At 43.7% G+C, this 27328-nt stretch overlaps 1 protein-coding gene across 1 annotated transcript in view; it reads left to right on the top strand.

Annotated features, from left to right (window-relative positions):
• LOC115312680 (neprilysin-1-like) overlaps positions 1 to 14293 on the top strand; it is a 54778-nt gene extending 40485 nt beyond the window's left edge. The window contains exons 11-21 of the mRNA XM_040216172.1: positions 1956 to 2054; positions 2127 to 2204; positions 2715 to 2827; positions 8142 to 8200; positions 8281 to 8332; positions 8455 to 8522; positions 8582 to 8712; positions 8780 to 8845; positions 10778 to 10879; positions 13984 to 14060; positions 14197 to 14293. Coding sequence (XP_040072106.1) covers positions 1956 to 2054; positions 2127 to 2204; positions 2715 to 2827; positions 8142 to 8200; positions 8281 to 8332; positions 8455 to 8522; positions 8582 to 8712; positions 8780 to 8845; positions 10778 to 10879; positions 13984 to 14060; positions 14197 to 14293 — 942 coding nt within the window. The remainder of the gene's footprint in view (positions 1 to 1955; positions 2055 to 2126; positions 2205 to 2714; positions 2828 to 8141; positions 8201 to 8280; positions 8333 to 8454; positions 8523 to 8581; positions 8713 to 8779; positions 8846 to 10777; positions 10880 to 13983; positions 14061 to 14196) is intronic.
• Positions 14294 to 27328: the final 13035 nt, after the last annotated feature.

A 27328-nucleotide genomic window follows, 5' to 3' on the forward strand; every position in this document is an offset into this window, starting at 1 on the left:
ACTCATGAAGTAATAAATAAATCAAACGGAACTTCACTGATACGTAAGGCAATTACTTAAAGACGCACAAATGGGAAATAACTGTAGCAAACTGCCGCGTACGGTTTACGTAATTTAACAATTACGAGACGGACGCTTTGGCGTCAAGAGTCTTCCCGCGTATATTGAGGACGCCGGCTGACTTGTAGTCGGCGAGCGGAGGCTAAAGTAACGTGGAACACCGCGAGAAAGAAGACCCGGGCACGGGTTGGTTCAAGCTCAACAATCTTCCGTTCGGCCAGAGGTGATGTCAGTGCGCGAAGGCCTGTCGTATCCCATCAGGGTCTAGTTAGAATCCCATCGGGTGCAGGCCCCGATGCACTCTCGACCAATCGGAAGAGAAACACCACCCTCACCGGAAAGCCAAAGTGTCAGCACCCAAGGTCAGGTTCACAGCTCAGAGAATAAACATCAAGACTCGAGCCCTGGTTTCATTTTGGTTAAAAAGCGCGCATACGACGAGGACAAAGTAAAGAACGAGCACGACAGACAAACACTGATCGCAACTGGCAGTTTCCCTCTCTCTTTTTTTTCTATGTGGCCTAGCTCTGTTGTTTCTTTAAACTGTCTGTTGCGAGTGAGCACTGGTCTGTCGTGTTTGTTCTATTCAATTGCCTCGTCTTTCGCGCGCTTTCAACCAGGATGAATTCCTATCACCTAGCTCAGTGTTCAACCCGTGTAGAGCCCTGGTTCGTTTCTGGAGGTAAAAATAAAGTGACCGCGATGATTTCCGCGCGAATCGCCAAAACGTGCCTCACAAGGAAAAGTTTTCCGCCAAAACGAAGCGCGAGCATTAGGTACGTTAAAAAACTAGATAAACGAAGAACTCGGCCGACACAACATATCAACATATTCGCTTCGTAAATATAAGCGCAGCGAAGGAGCACACCGGATGCCAAGAATACGGTGACCACTTTCGATGTTTGACCCAACACTATGTCTGCGCCTACTCGTAAACCTCTGCCGCGGTCGAGTCCCTCGCAGTTCGCCCCCCCCCCCCCCCCCTTCCCCTCCCTTCCCCCAACCACTGGAAGGTGATCCGAGGTCTTCGCCTGCGTGGCTTGCGTCCGAGACCCGCGTCCTCGGCACTTCGTCAGGTTTACAAAACGGCCTGTCCATTGACTAGTGTACTTAGGTGTTCTGCTGGCAGTGTAGGTTTTTGTGACAGGATGCCCCTGTCCGTTGGTTAATGGTGAAGACTTAGGCAGTGGCAAAGATACAACTCCGGGCGCGATGAGCGAACCACAGGTTCAGCACGTACGGGGTGCAAGTTCGTCTGCGCCCCGCGCGGAGCGCAAGTTCGTTTTCTTCTTTTGCAGGGGTTGTGGTATCGTCAGAACGCCGAGCTTTGAATCGTTCTGTATGAAAGATAAAGGGGGTAGACCCCGCGGCAGCTTGCTTTGAGGCATACCTACTATCCTTCAACTAGAGCCAATGAGAGCTCGGCGTCATTCAGACGTCACCGCAATATCCTGCGCAAGAAGCAGTGCTCTCCGTACGAACAAGTTCTTCAAACAAAACGCGATCTCGGCGGCGCGCAAAAATGCGACCATCTGTACACTAACTCTGTTAAAAAAATACTCAACATAAAAAAAAATTATTCATGACAATGTGGAGACTGGTAAGCAGTAGCTCATTATAGTACAACGTGTTTATGACTATCATGTTCTAAACTAATAGTCTACAATATATTATTTTATTTTCTCTGTGAAAAATAGAACATGTACAAACTAATTTGATACAAATTATTTAAACTTGATTCATGTCGTAATTTTCCCGCAAGAATATTTCGAGCGAAAACAATCTATTTTGATTCGCTTGATGCGTGCAGCGAATAATTTTTGTGTGAAACTTGAAACGTATATCGAACATCCTAAAAAGTATTTTTCGGGTTAAAAATATGCTTCTATTTTCAGGTAGAGTCAATTGCCGAAAGTATCAGAGAAGCTCATCGAGCTGTTATTCAAAATACCACATGGATGGACGATGACACCAAAAAAGATGCAATAAAAAAGGCAAATTTGCTCGAAATCAGATGTAAATGATTTGATGGATCCACAGAAGTAATGTTTATTGTTTGCTTGCAGCTCAAAAATGTGGTTTTTAAAATAGGTTACCCCGAAGACATATATGAAGATGATGTCTTAAAAGACATGTATAAACACGTGAGCATATTGAAGTACAATTTTATTTACGCTTGTTCAATGTGTCTGAGTAGTTCATCACATAAATCAATACAAATAAATTTAACAGCTGTATCAAAATTCGATTCTCCCTTAAACTTGGGTTTCGCTCTTGAATTAAATTTATTTCACAGCAGCCCAAAACCGAAGTCACACAGCTTATACTTCATGCACAGGACAATCTGCACACAAATTCGAACAGGAGTCACCGCGAGATCCGTGCTCCGAATGCCGCATGGCAATGAGTTTAAAGAAAAACTTGTCACGCGGCATTCAAACCACGGCTATTGCGGTGGCTCGCGTTTGCAGACTGTCTTTTGTTTGACGTATGACCAGTGTGATGTCGGCCTAACACTTTTTACTGAATTAGCGCCCTTTGTTGTATTATGCGAAATAGCAAACATGAAATGAGACAATTCAAGAAGGGTATTGTTAAAAGCGCTGGAGAGCAGATTTAAGTGGATGTAACGGACCTTAATGTGTTTTATGCAGGTTGGGCACGTAACACCAAAGGACCCTTTCCTTGATACTTACCTGAGCTTCAGGAAAAACAATGCTATTCGTGAATTACAGAAGGTGCACAGTCCCTACAGTCGGAGTAAAGAGTTAGTATACATTTTTTTATCTCCTACGAAAGAAAACATTTACTCGTGTCCCTGTACACCACTAGAGTGCTCAGATCTCATGGTACTTAAAAGAACGGCTTGGACAAATATTGCAGTAATAATTCAGTTAACACATTTTTTATTAAATTGTATGTTAAACTACCATGACAGGTCATCTGCTATTCAGTTTGTAAACGTTTTGGCTTTGGTGCTTTATTCTGGTGAAAAAGATGCTTCCTCTTCAATAGAAAATTTTTAAGAAACAAATTGACAACGACTAGATTTCGGTCCTCAACAAAAGATTCTCTATATATTCCTTATTAAGGCTTAAGTACACCAGCTGTAAAAGAAGGAAATTTGACCAAAAATTGCCAGGAGTGCGATAGGCGCTTACTCGTTCCTGAAGGCTTTCCTCTGGGGAATGTTCTTAAGTACAAATCATACCAGTATGATTTGTACTTAAGAGCAGGCCAGTCGCATTACTTGGCTTACCGACCAGTATTAGCCAATTTATGTCCCGATTCTAGAGTAGTTCCTCTTGATTCTTTCAAAAATAGAAACCTAAATATAAAACCTAAACAACTGCCATCTCATTTGCTTTCTCAGGTTTTCTGTGGATAATTGATTCATTATGCGAAGAAGTTAGTGTAGTTACTAAAAACAAAAAATTCCCCTGTGGAGTGCGCTGCTCTTACTGAATGTCACTGAAAAAGGGTTTGGGAATTGGCCGCCAGGATATTAATGCTGGTTCGCAAAGCTAAACTGAATTGTTTCCCATTTACATTAATAAGTTGAGAGTGTTAAAAGTAGAAATGGTTGCTCATCGTTTACTTCGCCAACCTAATTCACTTAGAGGGAAAATCAATTGTATGACGTCTTGGTGTAAATTTCTATTGTAGTGTTCGAGCGCTATTCCAAATACGCGATAAAAATTGAGACGTTCTGCCCAAAGGTTAGGGAAGAAGAATCTGTTTTCTTCTTTTTACTGCAAAATCCTCACGCGGACACCTGTGTTCACACAAACAGGCACCCTCACTGGTCTAGGAACTGGGGTGCTACCAATGTTCTGTGTTGTAGCGCACTGAGTCTGCTGCAGGGCTGTAACAGCTGTGGCTTTCTATAGTAAAACGTGGAGTATGACGGACAAGGCAAATAGGATCATTAATTCCTTAGCAAGTCTTTTATTTTATTATTCTGAAATATTTTTATAAGCGTATTGTTCTCAAGTTAAAATAAGTGATTTTGAAACCGTGTCCTCATCATTAACCATATTTATTTAGTGCTTGGGATTATGCTAGCTGGTTTCTCATGATTTTAATATTGGAACCTGTATTGATTTTGGAGCTTGGTTTTTCATACGCGTTTTTATGCGTTCCCGAGTTCATTAACAGCGCCATTTCACTAATCTGTTTTTTCTCGCATACCACTAAAAAATAAAACTAGCCAAGTGCATGACCACCGAAAGGTGGACATCCCCCTTTTAGTGGATTATTTCGGTATTGGCATCCTGAACCTTTCGTTTCAAGATGCCAATACATGCTTTCTCGTTTTCTGGTGTGGTGGCTTACTGATATGTTGATCTTCTCAATTTTCACAATAGATAGAACCGTTTGGCAGCCAGCATGTTTCAGCCGCTTCAAGAAACTATAATCCTTCTTAAGTATTATGTGTGTCTGTTATTCTTGATTATCGCCAAGATAATAGGAACGATTTGTACGTAGTTTGTATGAAGGAAAATGATAATGACGCAGCCAAACGAACTCCTCCTCGTAGAACAGTATTATTACAGGAACAAGCAGAACAAGAAGTTTGCTTAAGTGTCGCTGAACTTTAGGGCCACTGCGTGTGTTGCCGTGTACTTCCGAATTAAGCACAGGTAGTTATGGACGCCTTCCAATAATTGCTAAGTATTGTTTTCTTGCCAACTTGACTGTGTTTGTCGCCTAGCCCTTATTTTACGTTTGAAGGAGAAAGAGCTTTCTGGCGTGTGGTTAACGAGAAAATTTATGTGGCTACTTTTTCGTATTCACTTTTTTTATTGATCCAATATATTGTATTAAAAGTAATTCTTTACATCTTTTGTTTCACTAGCATAAGCAAAAAAATAGGCGATATTTTTTCTTTCTCATTGACAGTTTCAAAAACGCCCGGAGAGTGCCTAGCGCCTTATTATCGCTTTGTAGCGAATATCTTATAAGTATTGGGCATACGCCCATAGAGCGAAAACACCAATCGCGAGTAAAGAAACGCAAAGATAATAAAGCCATGTCATGCATTTCTTAAAGGGGCAATGACAGGGTATTAATTTAAAAAAACAGTGGGTGAGGAGGCAACCTGGCGATAGTTAATCAAGATGTTTTAAAACCGTGACTGTTGTGAGGAAAACTTGAAAACAAGAGACGAAAAAGGAAAGACACAGGAGAAGGTGTCTCAAACGCAACTAAATCGTTTATTTTCTATCGCTATTCATATACTCCCAATAAACCCCGGCACCAACGTTCACAATTTACAAATCGGTGCATTGTGAACGAAGTGTATGTCCGGGAAAGGAGTTGCTGGTGTCAATTTGATGTATATGAGTATGGGGAAAAAATAAACGATTTTGTTGCGTTTCGGCACCGCCACCTAGAATACTCGAAGCCTCCGCATCTCCTCCTCTCCCATCTAGAAAAGTCACAGCAGTCGGATCGCGCTAACTCGGCTATTGGGTGCAAGCCCGACCTTCGACGCGCTGATTGATCACGAGCCCCGGCCGAACACTGACGGAGCACTCGTGACCAATCACAGGCCTCCATCGATCCGACTGTGATGACGGTGCTGAGGCCTTCTGCTTATCTAAGTGGTGTTGGTTTTCTCCTGTGTTTTTTTTTTTTTTTTTTTCAACGTGAAAGTCTCCTATCTTTCCTTCACCACAGTCTCGAGTTTTAAGCTTCACGATTAGGGCATTTATGCTCGCCGATATCTTTATTACAGCATGAACTATAAAAGCCCGACGGGCCAGAACACATTTTGCGGCACGAAATTCGTTTTCCTTCAGCCGGAAAACAGCCGGCCGAGAATCGGCCGGTTTCAGTGGCGCTCACTGTGTTTTTCATGATTACTTGGCGTTCAAACTATGCGTGCCAAATATATTCAAAGTCGTGCGTAATATAAGGAACACATTCAATAATAAAAGTAGACAAAATTATGAACTCCCACATTTGTGGCATAAAAAAAAACCAAAAGATTTGTAAAAAAGATTGTTGCACAGATCACAGAAGTGCATGTAATGCGTATGTGCTCCGTGTTTACTGAGCCTGTATTTAATCATGCTTACCTACTAAGGCAGTCTCAACATGGCGACGTACCGCGGCCTGAGCGACAGAATGGCGGTGCACGACAGACGAACGTTGTGAAGGACGTGCAGTCGCTACTTCTTAACTGTCGTTAGTGGTACCAGCCAATCGATTTTCAAGCGTATGAATATCGAGCTTAAGGGATATATGTGAAAATCAATCGCACGACAAATGGTGCACGCAACTCCGTGTCGGGCGTAGCCATGTGACTTCTAGTAGCACTCTTTTCTTCTACATTTCTGCGTCCTCTTTGGTACACCTCGTCCAAATGTCAGTGCCATTAGCTTCCGTACTTATGTTTCGGTTTCGGTTCCAAAAAGCTTAGTTTTTTTTCTTTTTTTGCTTTATTAAACACATTTCCTGAGGTCACACTGTTACCTCAGAGCGCACACTAGTTGGGCACAAAAGCTATCATCATCATCCTTCCACGGGGTTACAGTTTCGGTTTGACCCGGAAACAGCAAACTTCGTATTGTAACATAAATATTTAAGAAAAAAAAATTTTTAGACGAACATATTTTTTGAAAGTATTTATCCTAACCAGATAGAAAAAAAGATTGTTTCGTCTTAGTTTCAGTGACCCTTTAAAGGGATACTACAACGAAATTTCGGTGCTTAATTCATGGTCAATATGTGTTCGAGAAAGCAGAACCGCATCAGATTCAGCATTCTCTTCTTCAAAACGACAAGAAAAGGAGTTTTAAAACGAATTAAAGGACTAGTAAAAACGATTTTCTGGATGTCGCTAAAGCCTCGTTTGTAATACCAGTCTAGGAGCCTTGACAGGTATTCACGATGCCTGGCTCGCCGCCGCCTACCACGAGAGACGAGGGGAAGGAGAAACTCCCCTCTCCCTGGAACTCTCGTTTGTGTGTCCCAGACGTCGTTATTATCCCTTAACAAGATTATAGAAGAATAAACCGTTACTCATTGTTCGTACAAAAGCTGTTTTGGGTTTGTTGCGGTGGCCTAATCGCTGGCGTGCTTCGGCCGCTTCGGTGGCTGGAACGGCAAGGATATCCTGTGACGCCAGCCTCGCCGCAGCTTTGCTCGTCCCGAGACAATCTACGTCACGAGTGCGCCGGATGTCACGTGCTCTCCGCTGGCTGGTCTCCGAGCGCTTGCCAGAGTGGGATGTTTCTTACGAAAAATACAGCCACCAGGCTCAATATACAAACCTGCGATTTCTGCTTATTTCTGAACACGAAGGGTATATTTCAAATTTGTTGAAATAGTCCTTTAAGCAAACGGGGACTATATAACAGATCAATCTCACCAGCCAGTTTGGCTACGCCGCCGCTTCCGCAATGCATCACGAAAACGTGACTGTTTCTGAAGGGTGCATAAACCTCGATGCGTCTCTACGGCTCCTCGACCTCCGCCTCCTGCCTCCCGTGAGCTAAGGTTGTGGTAGCGCCACGCATGCACCGAACGATCTCGGGAAAATTGGTCTTCTAAATAGCTGCTATCAAATGTGCTGGTGTGTCAAAGGGCGCTTATTCAGGGCTCCAACCTCAAAGGTTCATTTTTGTGTTCAGCATTTTCTTGTCTCAGTAAAATTTGAAAAAATCACTGATGTCGTCTTTGTGTTAACCCTGTCGCGTACTGTACAGCTAGCGAATATTTTCGTGACGAATTCCTTTATTTTACTCGTTTACAAATCATAGCTCACTTAATTTGTACCGATGTTTGCACAAAATCAAGAAGCCACGTATATACGAATATGAAATCCTAGAGTGCATCGTTGGCGCATTCAAAGCGCCTGGTTGTATTAGCGGGAAATGACATGCGCACACAATGAGAGCGTATGTTGTGAGGTTACGTAGTTCAAGCTGTCTGAATGCAGTATCAGCTCTTACAGTTTGCTGAAGTTGTGAAAATGGTGAAACAATGTGCACTTTCTGTCACGCGAATAGACTTAACTGCGTTTTTTTACAACTATTGTACACCCCCCGGTTGCTATTACATTTTATTTCTAGATGGTCCCATGATGTGAGCGAAGTGTTTGCCGCTTATTTGCCTCTGGAAAATTCAGTTGGTAAATATTTTTTTTAATTTTTTTTTCGTTTTAATGCTTGTGACAAGGGTTATTATTTACTTTACACTTTCCTTCATCAGTATTGACGGCGGTGACATTGCAACACCCGTTCTACTCCTCTGGACTGCCATCGTGAGTTTAGATGAAAATGCTTTCAACAATCGTGCCTGGCTTTGCTACCCTAAAAATAACTAAATTGCATTATATTAATATATATATATATATATATATATATTTACCTTCAACGGCTACAGCTCTGTCAAAATGGGAACTCTGGGATGGATTTTAGGACACGAGCTCAATCACGGCTTTTTTTACCCAGGTTTGTAAATTAATAATAGCTATCAGATACATCTATTTCAAACTATAAATACTTTCTAGGAAATTACCACGACGAGAATGGCAACCAACGCCTATGGTGGAACGATAAAACGACGCAGAATTTCAATCCCCTCGAAAATTGCGTCGTGAACATGTATGATGGTCAGACGGAAGAAGAAACTCACATGAACGTAATATATTTTGCTTAGTTTATTTACATACTCGTGCAATACCTAATATTTCATGCATTTTTAACAGATTAGTGGATATGGAACACTTAACGAAAATCTTGCCGATATTAAAGGATTACAAACTGCATTTGAGGTGAGTATCAAGGTTAATAAAGCACGAGAATCAAAGCAGCACTACTGTAGAGTTAATTTATGCTTTAAGTAAACACAGCGCGCAAACTAATGCAAAATCAGATAAAAAAAAGAGTGCCGTTGGGTACCGAAAATTAACTGAATGAACTTCGGGAGGGCGGGCCGTTCGTAGTACCAGCATCCGCCGCCAGCAGCGCTTAGCGGCTCCGTAAATTTTTCGATCAGCATGCTCTGCTATAGTTCTACGCCATGCTGTGAATTTTATCCTCAAGCGCTTCAAAATCACTTCTCGTTTTTTTGCAATGTCTGCTTTGAAGGATCTCCGACGCGCACAAAACATTTTTTATTCAATAATTTTTTTATATGGACGTACTGGAAATGTCAAACGGGACGAGGTCCACTAAATAAAAATGAGGGGGGGGGGGGGGGGAGAGAAGAGGTGTTCTGTTATTTTTGTTCAAAAATCGTTGCACTAACAGAGCATGTGTGCTGGGGCATTGTCGTGATGGAACAACCACTTTCCCATTCCCCACAAGTCGTGGTGTTTTTCCTCGCAAATGCCCTGAGCGACGTTGGGCGTTCATCAATAATTCACCCGCCTTGAGACGAGAAAACCACGCATATGCTTGCGTTTTCTTCATAGCATCTTCCTTGAAAGCTTGTTGAAGAAGTATTACATGAATTTCCGCCGCCATTTTTCTCTAAAAGATAATAATGATTTCCACAGCCGCAAGGTTTTCCTTCATATTGGACATTGCAAAAAACGAGAAACGGTTTTAAAACTCTTGGGGAAAATATTTGCACCATGCCCCTAGAACTTTAACAAACGACGCCGGTCGGCAAAATGACCTGGAAGGGGGAGAACCGTGTTATAATAGACAGAAAAGGTGACATTGACAAGAAACAATTTCTGAAACTTGAGACGCAGCTGTGAATGCGGGGTTCGCGTTGGGGTTCGGGTCAAAACTCCCACAGAGCCGAATCCTCGTTTTTTATCGTCCATTCCGTCGTGGCCGCGGCAGCGGTCGCCACCGCAAGTGCCGTCAACAGAAAGCTTGAGTGCGTTCTGAATATCGCAGCAACAACAACGCCGCGTGCATTGCCCTCTCAGTTACGAAGACTCGCATATTTCCACTCTTGTATGCTGAAATAAACTACTTGAATACATCTTTACCTAGATATTGTGATTGGAGGGTATTTGTTATCCTTCCGCTAGGAGAATATATGTGGATAGTGGTTGGTCACAAGAGCTGTCAATCAGCGCACCCAAGGTCATTGAAACAACTTCAGCCAACGAGGTACCCTTGTTTTCGCCCTGTTCTCACCAATTAATGACCGTTTTCTTTACACAATGACCATTCTCTTTATAGCTTCCGCCGCTAAGCGCTGCTAGCGCGGAAGCTGGTGCAATGGATCGCCCGCCTTCCAGAAATTCATTCCGGTTACTTTTGGATCCCCTCTCGTGGAATAGGGTGCTAGCATCTCAGAAGAAATAATTTATATAAAGAAAACCAGATAATTAAACACCCATGTGATGATATCATTTTAAGAGTGTCATCAACGGTAGAAATGTGCGGTTTGAAAATGTCGTCCTAAATTTAAAGGCATCATTATTATTGTGGTGGAAGAGTACACTCAAAATAGCCCAAAAAAGGTTTGGTAAGCAGCCTTTTCCAAAGAAAAGCAGACAGGGTAACATAACTGCCTCAGATAAATATTGTATACATAAAAAAGTGGTACTGCGTTCTTGGGCACATAGTTGTTTCCTCAATAAATATTAAATTGAGAGTTGAGTGCTTTTGTTGTCTACCGCTCCTTGCTTGTCTTTGTCTTTTTAGAGCGTTGTGGACGTTTATCTTAAAAAAATCTGAGTATAAAATAAATCTGACAGCTTTTCGTATACTCCTGAACTAACAGTTATTTGTTTCCACAGGCTCATAAGAAACTGTTGACGCAGCACCCCTCCACGCCGCAGCGCTTGCCATGCATGACTGAATTTAATGCTGACCAGTTGTTTTTTATATCACTGGCATATGTGAGTATTTTCTCCATGAATATGAAATTAAAAGTGAAAGCTTTTTTTTCATCACGGGTCCGTTGGCGCGCGTGCATTTTCTATGAAAGTGATATCATGTTAATCAACCGCAAAGGTCAACCTCTGTACAAGAAGGTGTAGGTTGAAAGTATTGGAAGAATCACCGATCTTTTAGTTGACTGAAAGGAGATTGCCGTTTGTTGCTATTGTCGTACTTGACGAGACGTTTGTTTTATGACTATGAACGTATGGGTGAACTGACTGGCACACATTATTTGTGTAATAGACGGATGATCAGTGAGGTCATCTTTTTGCACTAGGTTTTCAATGTGTTTGATCATTGTGCAGCGCTACTGAACATCTTATATTAACGTCTTACTCAAAGGTCTGGTTTTCAACGCTCATTGTTTTATTAGCTCGTTTTACACAGCACTTAGTCAACACCCGTCCTGCAACTTTTTTTTCTTCTTTCTAAAGACTTCGATGCCACCTTACTTACGTTTTATATCGATATTATTGGTTGCGAACAAACAATTAGAAAGTGAATTGGCGTTGTCCTTTCATTCTGACAAGTAAGCACACGTTCTTGAGATGCGAATTCTTATTATTACGACGTAGTGCACCACCAAAAGGAGCATAGCTGTTTCTGCGGCACTAAAATAACACAAATGATAATAAAGCAAATTATATTAAATAAAATAAATCACCCCCGCACTCCGTAGGGCTATCACTGACCTTCTATTGTCGCCGACAGCTGAAGAAACGCAGATATTGCGTTTCTTAGCTGTCCGTGATTATAGCCAGAAAGTTTGTTTTCCTGGAATGTATTGGTCCTTCTCAGAACTTCTCAATGTGTTCCTGTTGGTTTCCTCTCAAAGGCTACATTTTATTAGATATCAAGCTGGAGGTAAAGGGCTTCTACGAGGGAATTCTCGCAAGTGGCAGTCAAACTGGTTTACGCATACGTTTCTGTTTTCACAAAGATGCTTTAATATTAATATGACAAGATTATAACTCAAGTTGTATTCGCTCAGAGCACGGCCGCCTTTCATTCTTATGCGGAGGGCAAGTTCGTCTGCTTCTTGCGCAGGGGGTAGCGCTGACGTCAGAACACCGAGCCCTGATTGGCTGATCGCGACCCCCTATCTGAGCGTCGTCTGCTCCTTTGAATCGTCGTCTGCTCGCAACGTCGTCTGCGTCTGTCTTACCTTTCCTGCGACTTTCGGAAGTGCAAAGGCTAGATTCACGAAACGATCTTACGCCAAAAATGTGCGTAAGACAAAACTTAAGAACAAATTCATATTCACGAAACGAAATTTTCGTAAGTTTTGCGCAGGTTACGACGAAATCCTACGACAGCTCCGAAGCTGTCTTACGCACTTCTTACAATCAAATCAGCATGGCCGACAGCGTCGCGGTCGCGACGACCCACGGACGTTTATTTTTCTATGTTCGCTTCTCACGCGTCCCGACTTCAAGCAGCAAGAAAAAAGTAAAAAGTACTTGAAACAGACCACGACGAACAAGAACGCTGGATCCACAAACACCCGGGAAAAACTCCAACGGCTACGATTCCACCGAACGCGACCAAGCGAGCTTCGGCAGTTAGGCCTAGCAGGAACTCCGCGACTCGGCGACCGTCTGACCACGACCGGCTGGCGTGCTGAATGGAATATGCCCGCGCGACCCTTGTGAACCCCTCCCGTATTCTACTTTGATCGCTGACCTCAATTTTAGATTAAGAGGTCAATTTTTTCCTCTTGTTGTCTCCTTGTTTCCCGAGGCAACGGTGACTCTCGCCGGTGAAAAAGCGGTGAATCTCCGACAGACGCAGGAAAGGTAAAGCAGCCATCGCTTTGACTAGCGGACGTAAAGCAGGCGACGTTAACTGCGCCAACCTCTCGCCGCACACGAAAGGAGGGGAAAAGTATTTGGGAAGGAATTTGCGGACACTAATAACACGCTCACTCTCGGTTCTTAGCAAACAAACCTCGGCGCCTCAGGACACCTCGCCATTGAGTCCTTCGACTTCCCTCCTTGATGCGCGTCTGCTAGTTGTTAGACAAAAACACCGTACCGCTCGAGTTATTTCGTCTGACCTCTCTGAAAGGCGAAGTCGAGCTTGCTCGTAAAGACCTGCACTTCCGAAAGTCGCAGAAAAGATAAGACAGACGCAGACGATGTTGCGAGCAGACGACGTTGGAAAGGAGCAGACGACGCTGAGATAGGGGGTCGCGATCAGCCAATCAGGGCTTTGCGTTCTGACATCACCGCTACTTCGTTTCTCATGCGCAGAAGACGAAAATGAGCCCACTTGCGAGGCGTATTGCTATTAAACCAACCACAAAATCCACCTTTAGGGGACTTGACAATTTGACCTTTAAATGTTAGTTGATGGCAGCGAAATGCGAAACAGAAAGCTACAGAAGATTAAAATAAATCTTCGTGTTTTCACTGCTTGTGTCTGAAACGAAGCCAACTCCCTCTACTGTAAATTCATTACACGAATCGAAAACACCGAACATTGCTTCGCATGGGGGCGTTCCGATAGCCAAATGTTACGTCTCAAGGTGATACGAGAATGATGGACGAATTCTCGTTCCTTCCGTCTGTAAGGTTTTTTTGTCAGTTTAATAAACACAAGGTTCATTTTCAGCCATTGGCAAATTGGCCTGCTACGGCAGGGCCTCCAACGCAGCGGTGGGAGATCATGTTTATCGCCACTCTGTTTAGAAAACAACAACAAAATAACTTTTTTTTTACGGTTAAACAGACACGTTGCCCATTATTAAAGAATTCTTTATATTTGGTGCACTTTCATGATCAGTCTCTACCTATTCATGCTTGGTGCGCAAGGGGCCCGATACTAAATTCATTTACATATTCTTCATGCTGGAATTTATCAACCTTCAAATTCTTAAATATTTGCACTTTTTTTCAGCTTTAGGGGGCTTGCCGTTCGGACGTTAAAATAATCGTATCGCTCATAAAAATATATCTTTGAACATTGCATTTCGAAATGTCGAAAGGTTTTTTCTGGCATATTAAATATAAATTTGAGTTTATGCAGGTTGCCCTAAGTGTACTCCTGTTTTTTTCTACAGAGCTTTTGCCAAAACGATCAGGACGCAGAACTGAGGGACATTGTCCAGCGGGACAGTCATTCCCCTTCTAAAATAAGGTACCATTTTATCATGAAAGCTTTTACAACATTTCTTGAACTAAACTCAAGGAAAATTTCTTCAGTTAAAAGTTCTAGAATTTCTGAAATGTACATGTAAATCTCATTAGTCCTAATTATTTGCTACTCTTTTTAGGGTCAACTGGCATCTTGGCAATTCTCCCATCTTTTTGAAGACATTCAGCTGCAATGCGACCAGTCGAATGAATATAACAAACAAATGCTACGTGTAATATGCACCAGGAATATTTGCATTTACTAGTCAAATATTTACGCAATAAACACGTTCCAAATATCTCAAAGCTGATTATTCACACTTTAAAAATGGCGTCCGTTGCAAGTGGCGTGTTTATTCTACGTCAAAACGTAAAAAAAAAAAAACAATATTTTCTTCAGAAATGAAGACAAAGGGTACGATAAAAAGATTGGGAATTCAAATGCGATAATCCAACTAAAAAGAGCAGGTCAGTAACCCACATTATTTTTTTTTTTTTTTGTTTAGCAAAACAAGGTCCAATGTAATTCAAGAAATGGAGAACAGGCTGGCAGGTTGTGGGCATTTATCGCATTCCTAGTGTTTGCCCTTTCGAATAAAACGCGGTGTTTCATTCACCCAAGCCGACCTATTTCTTTGATAAATCGCACGCATTACAACAGCTTTTAATTCACAAGTAAGCATATACGAAACGTAAAAAAACACCGCATAATGCAATTCAGTAGTTCACCACTTATCGCCAGAAATGCGGCAAACGAACCTCACGCTCCTTATGTTGGTCTATTATGCCAAGCATTATTGTCTATTCTCCTTTTCCAGGCACACAGTAGAAAGCTGTCGCCCTCCCGACTCACCCTCTTTCGTCTCCGTTTTTCGAGCACGTCGCGCACGTTTTTCAATAAATGTTGTTGAGGTGATTAAGCTTCAGCGGCAGCGAAGGCCGCCTGTTATTCCGTCGTCTTGTCCAAACGTGCAGAACTTTTCGGTTGCATTGACGTTTCTACCACTAATTTTATCAAACGAGCAAACGAAGCCGCTAGAAACAGCAAAGTCCCTGAGTATGCCAGCAACGCTACATACACTGGGTAAGATGGCCGTCTCCGGTGTGCAGGCAAGGAGATTTAAAACCTCCTTGTTTACGGGACACACGCGGAACTACAGTAGTGGAAGCACGCGGAACTGTGTCGACGTTTTCGACGTTATCGAAATCGCAGAAACTGCGTCCAAGACAGGCAGGTTTTTCTGCCGGCTGCCTGGAAGCCTTCCGTGCTGAGTTCGGTTCTGTTTTCCCATGCCGAGTGTTAACCGGCAATCAACGTAATTCAGTATTTCTGCGTGTCAGCAATATAGCAGCAACATCGTGAGTGCAGTTTTGTGCGTTGTGAACAGAAGACTGGAATTATCGCCGATGGGACCGTGTGTTCGCGTATCAGTGGTATAGCGAGATGATATGATGTAAGCTGTCGGGCATTGATGCCGCTGGTCGGGCCGTGATCCGAGGGGGCGGGTTGTCGTCGGTTGACATTCCGCTCTACATTACATTAAAGAGTTTAAGACAACCTATGGGATTAGGTGCAATCGATCAACGTGCGGATAGTCATCTTGGAACGCTGGTCTGAGCAGTAAGCTCCTATCGTAGAGTGGCCAATTTTACTGTCGGTCTCCGAGAGAAATCTTGTTCTGGGGAAAGGATTGAACAGTACGAAATTATGACGGAAAGTACATATATTTACAGTGGAGTTTTAGCATTAAAAAAGGATAGTAGGTACAATTGAGAAAAAAAAGCTATCTTTTATTTTCCTGTTTAAATATACTACGGTTTCTGGAGAAACTGCCCTCCAAGTGGTGCGGTCTAAAATTTCTTTCGTATCTACTCTGGCACCAGTCAAGAAGTCGTGGGAGTGCGTTTTAACTTGTTGAGGTGGAGCAATACCCTGGCTGGTTGAGTAACAGATACTGAAGTAAGTAGCAAATATATTCGCAGCTTTTGAATGACATGTCATATAGCTCGCATCGTTACCTGTACGCAAACAAATGCTTTGGTTCGAATTGCGAGTGGGCTTTTTCGCAAATCGCCAAAAGGTTTCTGGACGCGGGTTTAAGCTACACTTTACCTGGTCTAGGTGTAGGTGCTTGTCCCTCGAATAAAATTTTTTCACTAAGGCCCTGTATATACTGAACTCAGTGTGATATAAGGAAAAACCCGTTTGTATGAAAAGTCAATGAAAGTGTCCTTTCTTTCGCCTGTAGGTTTTCAACTCACCAAAAAAACACTCAGTATATATTGAAGGTTGTGCAATACGCTGCGGCACGAATAGATCAATTTCGTCCTTAACCATTAAAGAAATTGTTTCGATCACCCGGTCGACGTCAGATATAGTGAGCAGACCGCTCCAGTCGCAGTTTTTTTAGAGTATTTATATGTATTCAGGCGATCGCCTTTACAGTAACAGTAAGTAGAGTAGGGATACGTTGCTGGCTTCTTCTGAGAAAGACAGAACTCAACTTTGAATGGAGGGTGGAAAACATCCATCTGCACTTAGGGGGCTAAACTAGGAGTTACAAAGTCAACCGGCACGCTGGACAGAACAAGTTCAAATACATTTCCAGCGGAATTCTCAATTCTGCTGAATTGATCCAAGCCACAAAATTTCATAGCGTCGAATAAAAATAAAGCCTTATTTTTTGTTATGAGGCTGCTGCTATTAATATCTCCGACTGATCAATCTACCCCCGGAAGACTAAGATCGCAATATACTTTCTACATGCTGAAATCGATGTGTTTTTTAAGTGTCTCGAGGTGCTCAGCAAAGATAACCTGATCAAACAGGGGTGGGAATTAGTAACTTCCAACTAGGTAGCCGAAGCCAACACTTCCTTTGATTTCTACCCATACACATTCAGAACATGTTTCAAGATTAAAACTGTGGAGTGTCAAAAGAGACTCCTCAGCGGCAATTAGTACGGCTCCCCCGAAGTTCTGACCAGTGGTCTCGTAGTCCCTCCCCTGGCGATGCAAGTTGTAGTTAGCTGTGAAGTAGGTTGAGTCGGGTATACCATTACATAGCCATGTTTCAGTGAGACAAATAACATCAAGCCTAGTTGTTATCAGGTTTGACATAAACTCATCTGCCTTAGTTCGCAGGACCCCCACCTTTGATACTAAACACCATACCTCGGCAAACCTCATTCATGAGGGCCCTCACTCACCCTCACTCACCCTCATCCTCACGGGTGAGGTGAGGATCAGTGAGTTTCTGAACCAGGAAAATTCATGAGTGTGAGGGTGAGTGAGGGCCGTGAGGGCTGTGAGGGCGGTGAGGGCCGTGAGGGCTGTGAGGGCGGTGAGGGCCGTGAGGGTGGTGAGGGCCATGAGGGCGGTGAGGGCCGTGAGGGCCGTGAGGGCGGTGAGGGCCGTGAGGGCCATGAGGGCCATGAGGGCGGTGAGTGCGGTAAGGGGTATGAGGGCCATGAGTGCGTGAGGGGCGTGAGGGCGGTGAGTGGCGTGAGGGCCATGAGCGCGTGAGTGGTGTGAGGGCGGTGAGTGTCGTGAGGGGTGTGAGGGCCATGAGTGCGTGAGGGCAGTGAGTGGCATGAGAGGCGTGAGGGCCGTGAGGGCCGTGAGCGCGGTGAGTGCATGAGGTGTGTGAGGGCCATGAGTGCGTGAGGGCGGTGAGTGCGTGAGGCCCCCTTCAGATCGAGCATCTTTCTCAGCAATTTTGGTGTTAATGACGGGTTGTTCTCCAGCTTTCCCTAGATCGACACGAATTGCTGAGATCGGGTCCGGCTCGAAATAAGCAAGCAACTCGGAGCAATTTGAATACGTTTGAAGCGGCTGCATCCAATCAGGGACGCAAAAGTTTCACGTGATACCTCGTGCCGGTGAGGATGACACCGAAAGACTTGATTCTGGTTTGAAATCCATCGTTTTTTGGAAATAAACTGTTTCAGAAAGGTGCATTAGTATTCTTAACGAGATTTAAATGCATAAAAACACGTTTATAACGCGTAATTGTGTCTAAATAGTGCAAGAAAAATAAAATTTCATGATGGCGATGGCAAATTGCAGCAATTGGTTGCTGCGTGTGATCGCGGTGGCCCGTGTTGCTGGTGTTGCGACGTAAAGTTTCTGGGCGAAATTGCCCTATCTGAAGCTGGCCTGAGTGGCGTGAGGGCCATCAGTGCGTGAGGGGCGTGAGGGCCGCAAGGGCGGTGAGTGGCCTGAGGGCGGTGAGTGGCGTGAGGGTGGTGAGTGGCGTGAGGGCTGTGAGTGGCGTGAGGGCAGTGAGTGGCGTGAGGGCCGTGAGGGCGGTGAGGGCCGTGAGGGTGGTGAGGACCGTGAGGGCGGTGAGGGTGGTGAGGGCGGTGAGGGCGGTGAGGGCCGTGAGGGCGGTGAGTGGCGTGAGGGCGGTGAGTGAGTGAGGGGCGTGACGGCCGTGAGGGCGGTGAGGGGCGTGAGGGCCGTGAGGGGCGTGAGGGCCGTGAGGGCGGTGAGTGCGTGAGGGCCGTGAGGTTCAGTGAGGGTGAGTGAAGGGCTGAAGGTGAGTGTGACTGTGAGGGTGAGGGTGAGTGAGGGGTTGAAGGTGAGTGTATCTGTGAGGCTGAGGGTGAGTGAGGGGCTTAGGTGAGTGTGGCTGTGAGGGTGAGGGTGAGTGAGGGCGACCTAAAATGCCGACCTCTGCTAAACACTGAGCCTTTGTGCTATTTACATGGGCTGTTGTTTCTGCACCTTCAACTCGTGTGCTGTCAAGTCTACCAACAAACTAGTGGAAGATGCTTCCTTACGGCCCTACATTAGGTATGTTTAGCGATGAAAACGCTTCTTCGTCACAAACTAGGTGGAATGACGAGTATGACGAAAATCGAGTTACTATTTTAAATCAAACAGTAAATTTTTCCTATAGGAAAGGCTCAACCAGGGATTCGATATCAGACACAGACGTGCTTGGGAAATAGCCAGCAAAAGCGTGGACTTACGACACATTTATAAGAGCGGAAACACTAATGAGCACGTGCAATATTTCTATTGATAGCTGAGTATATCTTTTTGTCGCTGTGTGTTTGTTGATTTTTTTCTTAAGTCAGTGAAGTAGCAAGACACAGAAAAATGGATGACCAAAGTGCGAGACATATGCAGGACCAGTCAGCCCACGTGCCACGAGTCGGAGGTTGCGTCAAAAAGATAGCCGAATCCGACCTGACGCCCGCCAGTCACCACGTCACAGGATTTAAGGAGTTGGTCGAATTCGACCGGACGCCAGACCATCAGGAAGTGACATACTTCGCAAATTTACCCCAATCCGCCATGGCACCAGCTAATCAAGATGTCGCGTTCTTAAAGAAATGGATTCAGAAAATGACAACATCACAATGACCTAAACACGCTTATAATGTTTGGCGGCGAATCGGAATCAGCACGGCACACTTGTACCACAAAATGGCTGAAGCATTTTTTGAATCCGACCACGCTGAATATGCGTGGCAATGGAATCTTAAGCTTTCCGACACGTTCCACGATCCGTCAGCAGTTCCGTCCTTCATATGTTAAAGCCTTTCTGTTTTTTGTTTTTTTTTCTAATGCGGTGCACGGAACGTCAGACGCCCACCACAACTGGACAGACTAGGCTGCCCGATGTCATTCCGTTTAGGGTGATGCCTTTTTTGTACACTTCGATCCCCACAGCTGGCGCTCACAGGGAAATTACAAAGAAATCGCCGAACGCAGAATGCCACCGTAGCACAGTCAACGTTGAGAGAATGCTTACAGAGAACGTTTCTTCCCGCCGCTCCAGAAAAAAAAGAAAAGGGCTTTCGGAACAAAATGGTTATAAGCGTACATGAAGGCTCAATAAAACAACCATTTTCAGGCAAACAAAAAAAAAACGCTTTATAATCTTTAGTTTAGACGCTTGGTCAGTCTTTTTTAAATCACTGGAGACTGTACATTCAAGTTATTTTAATCCGTCGGGATTGTTATGCAAGCATACTGCATTCTGATCATCTCCCCACTCCGACCCCTTGTCTTCGCATCCCTGCATGACGACGAATATGCCAATGCAAGTCACGTTGAGTTTTGGGTCTTCCTTTTCAATTGATTTAATTTACATTGAAGTAAACATAATATAAATATGTACGGCTTTAGGCTGCTTTCCGTACAAAAAGTACAGGGTTAAAATAACTCGCGATTTCCTTTTTCTGCACAGGATTTGTAAAAAAAGCTCAATTCGCTGGCTCTTATCTCAACGCTTATGTCGCCATATAAGCCACATAAGTTGCCCGCTACTGGCTCGTGGTGGAGGCGCACTTCCCCAAAATACTGGAAGGTTTGCTCTATTGAAACATGATTCTTTCAAGGTCGCTACATTAAGCGCCTCTTATATCAAAAACCATGGCGAATCTCACGAAGTGTTTGGGGAATCATGTAGTAGAACTGTTTGAGTAGATGTTCAAACAATTTTAAACCATGTAGCTTGTACGTTGAAGGTTCCTAGCGGAAGCGGGCTCCCCCAACAAACTCGTAGGTATTCTCTTTTGGAACGTAATTCTTGCAGAGTTCTAGGGAAATCATGTAGTAGAACTCGTTGAGAATATGATTACTTATTTTTCGCTATACAGGTTGTACGCTGCAGGTTCTTCGTGGAGACGTATATAAACAACCAGGGCGATCTCACAAAGTTTAACGGGAAATCATGTAGTAAAACTCGGTGTGTTACAGCCCTTCAGAAACTTTTAGGCCATAGAGGTTGAAAGCTGCAGGTTTCTAGAAAAAACGCACCCTACTAACCCCCCCCCCCCCCTCTCTTCAAAAAAAATAAACAAAAATAATTGTTTTCCTTTTTTTTGGAATGCGATTGTTTTAAAGTAGTCGCATGCAGTACCTGTTACCTCTACAACCAGGGCTTATCTCGCAAAGCTCGCAGCGAAGTATGTAGTACAACACATTGAGTAGATATTATAACTGATTTATGTATTCCTTTTGTTCCCGAACAGTAAACGACCAAAATATTCTAACTGTGGGGAGTTTTAGAAAACTGTTACCGTGTCCGTGTAACGTAGGACCAGAGCCTTTGAAGCATGCTTTTTAGCGCGCGCCCGGGTGACTCCATGACCGCGGGGCGAGCGCTCAAAAGCATCCTTTAAAGGCTCCGGTATCGCGGTACGCAGAACACGGTAAAGGCTCTGCTACACTCCGACGTTCAGTGCAGCCAACGCAACGTAGCGCAGAACGCGAGTCTTTCATTGGCCGGAGAGCGGGAACTCTATATGTGCAACCAATCCGTGTAGGTTGGGCTACTCCACGTTTGCTACGCTCAACATCGACTGTAACCGAGCTTTGGTGTTTTGCTAAAAGTCGCTATCGTCCCGCAGCCATCGTTGTCATTATACCGACTGCCATTTAAATAAACCGATGTCACAACCCAGTATCGTTACACCGCCGCTGCCGCAATGAATCGAATGAAATTTACTTTTTTTCCACGTGCGACGACTTCGTTGAAGCTCCGTGCGCGCAAGACCTGGTACAGGGATGATACATTTGTTACAGGGAAGACACATTGGCAGGGCAAGAGGTGAAGATTTAATTAATAATCTCTCAGAGAGCCTAGGAGATGGTGATAATGCAATTAATGCAAAGGTGCAAGGGAGCTGGATTTTTGCGGTCGCGCACCAGTCACCTAGCTGGATTTGGTGATTTGTGTTTGTACTTTGTACCCCCTGATTTCCTTTTCGAGGGATTATTATCGTGAACCTAAGAGAATTCAGTTTTAGGTTAGATGCACACGAAATTTGATAGCGTGCAGACCCTACCTTATATCATTCCAGGAATGTCAATGTCAATTTGTTTTATAATGTCAATTTGTTTTATAAATTTGATGGAACTAAAAATTTATATGGGAGTCAATAAAGTAAATCTTTTTTTTCCTTCTGCAGGAACCTCTAGGAAACAGTTAAACTGTAATGAAAATTTTCTTCGGCTAATAACTATTACTTACCTTAATATATCTGGGAGGAATATTCGTTATTTGATTTCTAACGGGTAGATTTTATTGTTATTTAGCTGTCTGCCCCAATCTGCCAAGAGTTGATGCAGGTGGTCGATATCCCGAATTCCTGGGGATGTTTCACGTCGTTACGGCACAGTTGTTGTTTGCCGCGTTTATCACTGCGCAAGCTGTTTTTGTTCCCAGCTCCGGAGGCCACCGCACAGCAGCTGGCTCCTGGGGAATCTCGCTATGAAGAACTCTCTTGACCACCCTGTTCCAGACGCCCCACCGCCCGGCTACCGGCCGAGAAAAGCCTCAGTCATCAACCTCGAAGCACCGTGGCAGCTTTATCTGTCACCACCATTGACACCCTCAGTGAGGTCATTGGTTTACGCGGGTCGTTGGTTTACGTAACGTTTTTATGGTTCCTTACCTGGGAGGCTTCCGTTTCCGAGGAACACTGTGCAATGCCGCCGCCGTGGGCAAGCTTTTTGCCCATGGTAATGTGTCTATTGGTGGCCAGAAGATCACCATCGAGTCGCTGGCGCCTCGAGTATATTTCGCGGGGTAAAATATATAAAAACATTCTAAGCCCCTCAGTAAGCTGGCAAGCAATTGTGAAGCGGCTACGTACCGTTGTTCGGAACATCGTCAAAATACGGATGAGAGTTCGCATTCCCTTTGCACATACTGCTACGGACGTCTCCCTAGGGTTCACGTTTTAAGAGAACAATGAACTACCCGCGGTGGTACGCTGGTAACCCTTTGTATCTAAGTTCGAGTGATTTTAGTGCACAAGCAACATGAAATTACCATCACTGGGCAGCTGCTGCCATCCGGAGCCCCGGTTCATCGCCCCCTCCCCTAAAAAAAAAAAAAAGAATCGTTATATTTCAAATTTTTCTCCGGGATAAAGAAGGCGATCCGAACAGTAACAACCTGGCCGGTGCCCGTGTTCTAGCAGATCCGTAGAACTAAAAGTCTACTAGTAATCTGTTTTTTTTCTGTAAGTAAAAATATATGCACATGATTATGTCAGTTGTACCGATAACTGTCAGGAGCGTGGAAGCAAAATACGACCCGACTACACTTGGGTTAGATATGTCGACGAAGGCTTGGTGTATTGTTGCTAAGGTAAACGTGCCCTCTTTATACCTCAAAGATTTTATTTATAACCAACCTAAACAAAATACCACAAGGTACGTAACAACTGAATGGCTGCTTAGGAAGCGGAGAGTCAATATTATTTGTGCAAATTTCACGCTTTGCCCTACTGTTTTTTTGCGACCAATTCGTGTGTTCACACCCTGAACTCAGGTCTTCCCGTAGATTAGTATGTGGAAGTCAGGAGAATGTACTTGCAGGACCATCACCACGTCACCGTGATAACATTTGATAATTTGTGCGATGACATCAGAGTTGGCTGATGTTTTAAATGGATATGAATCGGATGCAGTTTCCAGTCTAAGAAATGAAACACACAGTTCGTAAGCAAAACCCACGTTTCTTTCTTTTGGGAAAACGTCACTTGCGGCGATTTCTTTTTAAATTTTCAGCAGGGGTAAGAATTCAATACATGTCCAGGATAAAAACATATGTTACGAGGTATTGCTTTTCACCTTTCCGATGAAGGATATTGCACGCCATTAGGACCTTTTAACATTCTTGTTGTTACCTTATCTTGTTGTGGCGTTGCTGAACTGTGATTGCTTAGTTGAGTTTAATAAAAAAAAAAAGTGCGTCAAGCTTTTTTGTCGATGAGAACCAAGCAGCGGAAGGGCCTCCTTTTGGAGCTTCGCGATGCTGCCGCACAAGAAGCGTTGATTTTACTGCAGCCGTGAATACTCAGCGATTGGAGTCTAGCAAAGAACAATAACCTACTACAGGGGTGGCCAAACCGCGGCTCGCGAGCCGCATGCGGCTCTTTGCTGGCTCAAGTGCGGCTCGCGGATCCCTCATAAGTGGACCCCCCATCCCCCCTCCGGCCCCTTTCCGCGTTTCCCCAGGAAAAAAAGAAGGGATTTTAGGCAGAATAGAGTACGGCTCGCGGTTTGGCAGCCTTGTACCTCCCATACGTACTGTCGTACAGCCTTGTGCACTCATACGTACAGTCAGACTCCGAACAAAATTTAAATTTGCCCTGACCCCCCCCCCCCCCCCCCCCGCGGCTTTTAGAGGTTTCGTGGTTTGGTTTGCGGCTCTTAGGCCGGGTCAGCCTGGCCACCCCGGACCTAGTATATCCCCTTTCATGTATATAAACGACGTTTGCAGAGAACACTCGGTGCCAGCGTTCTAGAAATACGTACACTGTAAAAAATGGACCGTAAAATTTACGGTCAAATACCAGGCAGCTGATGGTGCCAAACTTGTACAGTAAAAATAACGGTGCACTGTAAATCTGGTTCACGACAAATTTAAACGGGCACCGTAGAAATCTACGGTCGGCCTTCAAATTTAAGGTAAAAAGATTTACAGTGCGCCGTTATTTTTACGGTGCAATTTAAACGGCGACCGTAGATTTCTACGGTAACCGTTTAAATTTTTCATAAACCAGATTTACAGTGCACCGTTATTTTTACTGCACAATTTTGGCAGCATCAGCTGCCTAGTATTTGACCGTAAATTTTACGGTCAATTTTTATGCAACCGTAAGGTGTTGAAAACTATATGGTACTGGATCACACCATTATAGCCATTTCAACAAAGTAAAACACACAACGTAAAAAAAAAAAGTTCGGCCGAGTATTTTGGGGCTCTTGTGTTGCATTGTTAAACTGACTTTAATCGCGCATATCTAAAGCGAATAAGCAGTTATGCACAGAAAATTTTGTCTGCGGCGAGGTCGGCTGCTCTTGCAGCACCCGATGCATTAATATTCGTGACCGTACTGTCAAAGAAAAGTAAAAAGATGTTATATCTATTTGCATTTCCACTTATATTCCGACATGTCAATTAACTGAAGAACCTTTTTGTTTACGTATGTTTTCTTGTTTTTTATTCGGGTTCCTCGATCGGGGTTGATCCCAACGACATCTGTAAGGACAGATATACGAAGTAGTTTTCTTTTACAATTACAACCTCAGCTCATAACGCGCGTTAAAAATAATTAGACAATAAATACCTAAATTGACCAGTGACTAAAGCTTTTGAAACACTGATCTTTTGAATATGCCTAAGTAGCCTGGCACTTAATCTTGTAAGTTAATAGAACTCCCCCATACGAACTTCTAAATTCCCATATACACTTTTTTTTACAGAACTCATACCAGGCTAAGGACCGAACAGCCATTCACCGAATTACATATTTTGATGACTTGTTAAATGCAAATAAAGAACGAAAGGGAATATCTGCCAGTTCTCAACTATAGTCCTTTATAAAGCAACACATTATAACATTTTACAATTGTAACGGAGGTTGCTATATATAGGGAACAGCATTCAGAACTGTAAAATAGATCATTGCTTTTTTTCCCTCGTTCTACACTAATAAATTACTCTCAAATTAGTTGTCTTTATGTTAAGCAACTTGCCTATATTGGAATATACACACTGCTATTATTATGTTACAACAATATTCAACCGAGCCACTTTTAACAAGACCTTTACATCTTCGGGATATTGAAAATGTTTAAGTTCAGAATATATATCTACTGGATCCAAAGCTGCAACAGAAGCCCTTGGAACTGATTTATATTTATGTTCTGTAAAAATTAAAAGTGGAAATAAAAGCCTTGTTATTTTGAATAAACATTTTAAGTGGTTTTGAATGAAGACTAGTCGCCAGTGGCGTCCTGAGGCAGGTGCAGTCATTCCTTAAAGTATATAGCTCATCCTAAGTTATAACGGAGACAATGCTATGAAGAGATAATTATATTTGATTTTTTTAAACAAAAAGTACCACTCATTAAAATATCGTTTGGTAGCGTGTATTCGCACACTACAAAGTATATTTGAGTAAGCGAAGGACAGGGAACACGAAATAAAATAATTAGACTTGCTCTTTATTCTACAATATCTCACCATAGCATGCCTCTAGCATTGATAAGAACTCTCGCTGCGCAAATCTTCATGCAAGCAATGGACATTCTAAAACAAGGAGCTCAGTCTGAAGCCATTGCTGAAATATATGTTAGATCAGATGGAGTATACAAAGGAACAAAATAAAAACACACTGAATGATGCCAAGAAGCACAAATGAGCTCAATACCTTTGAATAAACTTCAAGGTGATGCAAATCTCTTCTGTGTACGCAATGTTGAAAACGTAGTACGCGCTGAATAGTATAGCCAGTGCGTGGTCGAACATGTGAATTTCGTCCATCACAGTTATTCCAGCCATTGAGATCGAGTACATGCTGGCTGAGTAGATGCTTTCCCCTAGAAGAGAAAGGATAAAACAAAGGGCGTGAAGGCAGATATAAATTGTAGTGAATTGCAGAACTATAATAGTAGTTCAAAATGATTATAAAATTATAGGCAATATTGATTGCTTGGGATTCGGAAAGTGATCAGTAAATGCTCACCATGAACTAGAATGCATGGGGAGATGGGTGGTGCATCTTGAATCATGTCAGTTACAGACTGGCCTTATTGACAGGCACCATCACAAAATTCCTCCAAAACACTGGGTAAGTGGGACTCGGTGCGAGGCTCGGTAAATATCTGGCCCATAGATCTGTTTTCTAGGGGGTAATTTAGTGCCTCTTTAACGGGGACATGCGGAGCAAACCGGTCCTTTTGACCACAACTACGTCCCATGTATACACTCACCGTTTCCACACCAAGGAAAGTCTGCGTCGGCTCATTACAAAAATGTAAACCCATTTGGCCCACCCGCAAACGCCGCTTTGCGGCGTCCGACTATTCGCTAAAGTGTCATTCGGTGAAACGTGGGCGTTCGCTCAAACGCCAATCGATCAAGTGAGTGCCTCCCGCAGCGGGCCTGCAGGCGATGTGTCGTCGCCCAAGAAACCCGTCACTCGTAAATGCGCCCAGTTCAAATGTGCCGTGAACTATGATTTCACACCTTCCGACAGTTGGAGCACGAACACGAAACCAAAATACCGTCGGTGAAGTGGCCTTTTAGATGTTTTAACAAAACCTCCCTTGTGCGGCACTCGACTAAGCATGCTGGCAAAGTGCACTGAAAGCTTTCCAAACTCCTCAATGCAAACAGAACTTACCCTTAGGCGTTCGAATGCCTATGTCTTCTCAAAACATGACACATGAGAGCATCATACGTAACGAACTAGCAACAGCATCCTTCGTCCACACACGGAAGAATTCGAGAGC

This window comes from Ixodes scapularis, unplaced genomic scaffold (assembly GCF_016920785.2).
Source record: "Ixodes scapularis isolate PalLabHiFi unplaced genomic scaffold, ASM1692078v2 PGA_scaffold1__304_contigs__length_218370807, whole genome shotgun sequence".
In the NCBI taxonomy this organism is placed as follows: domain Eukaryota; kingdom Metazoa; phylum Arthropoda; class Arachnida; order Ixodida; family Ixodidae; genus Ixodes; species Ixodes scapularis.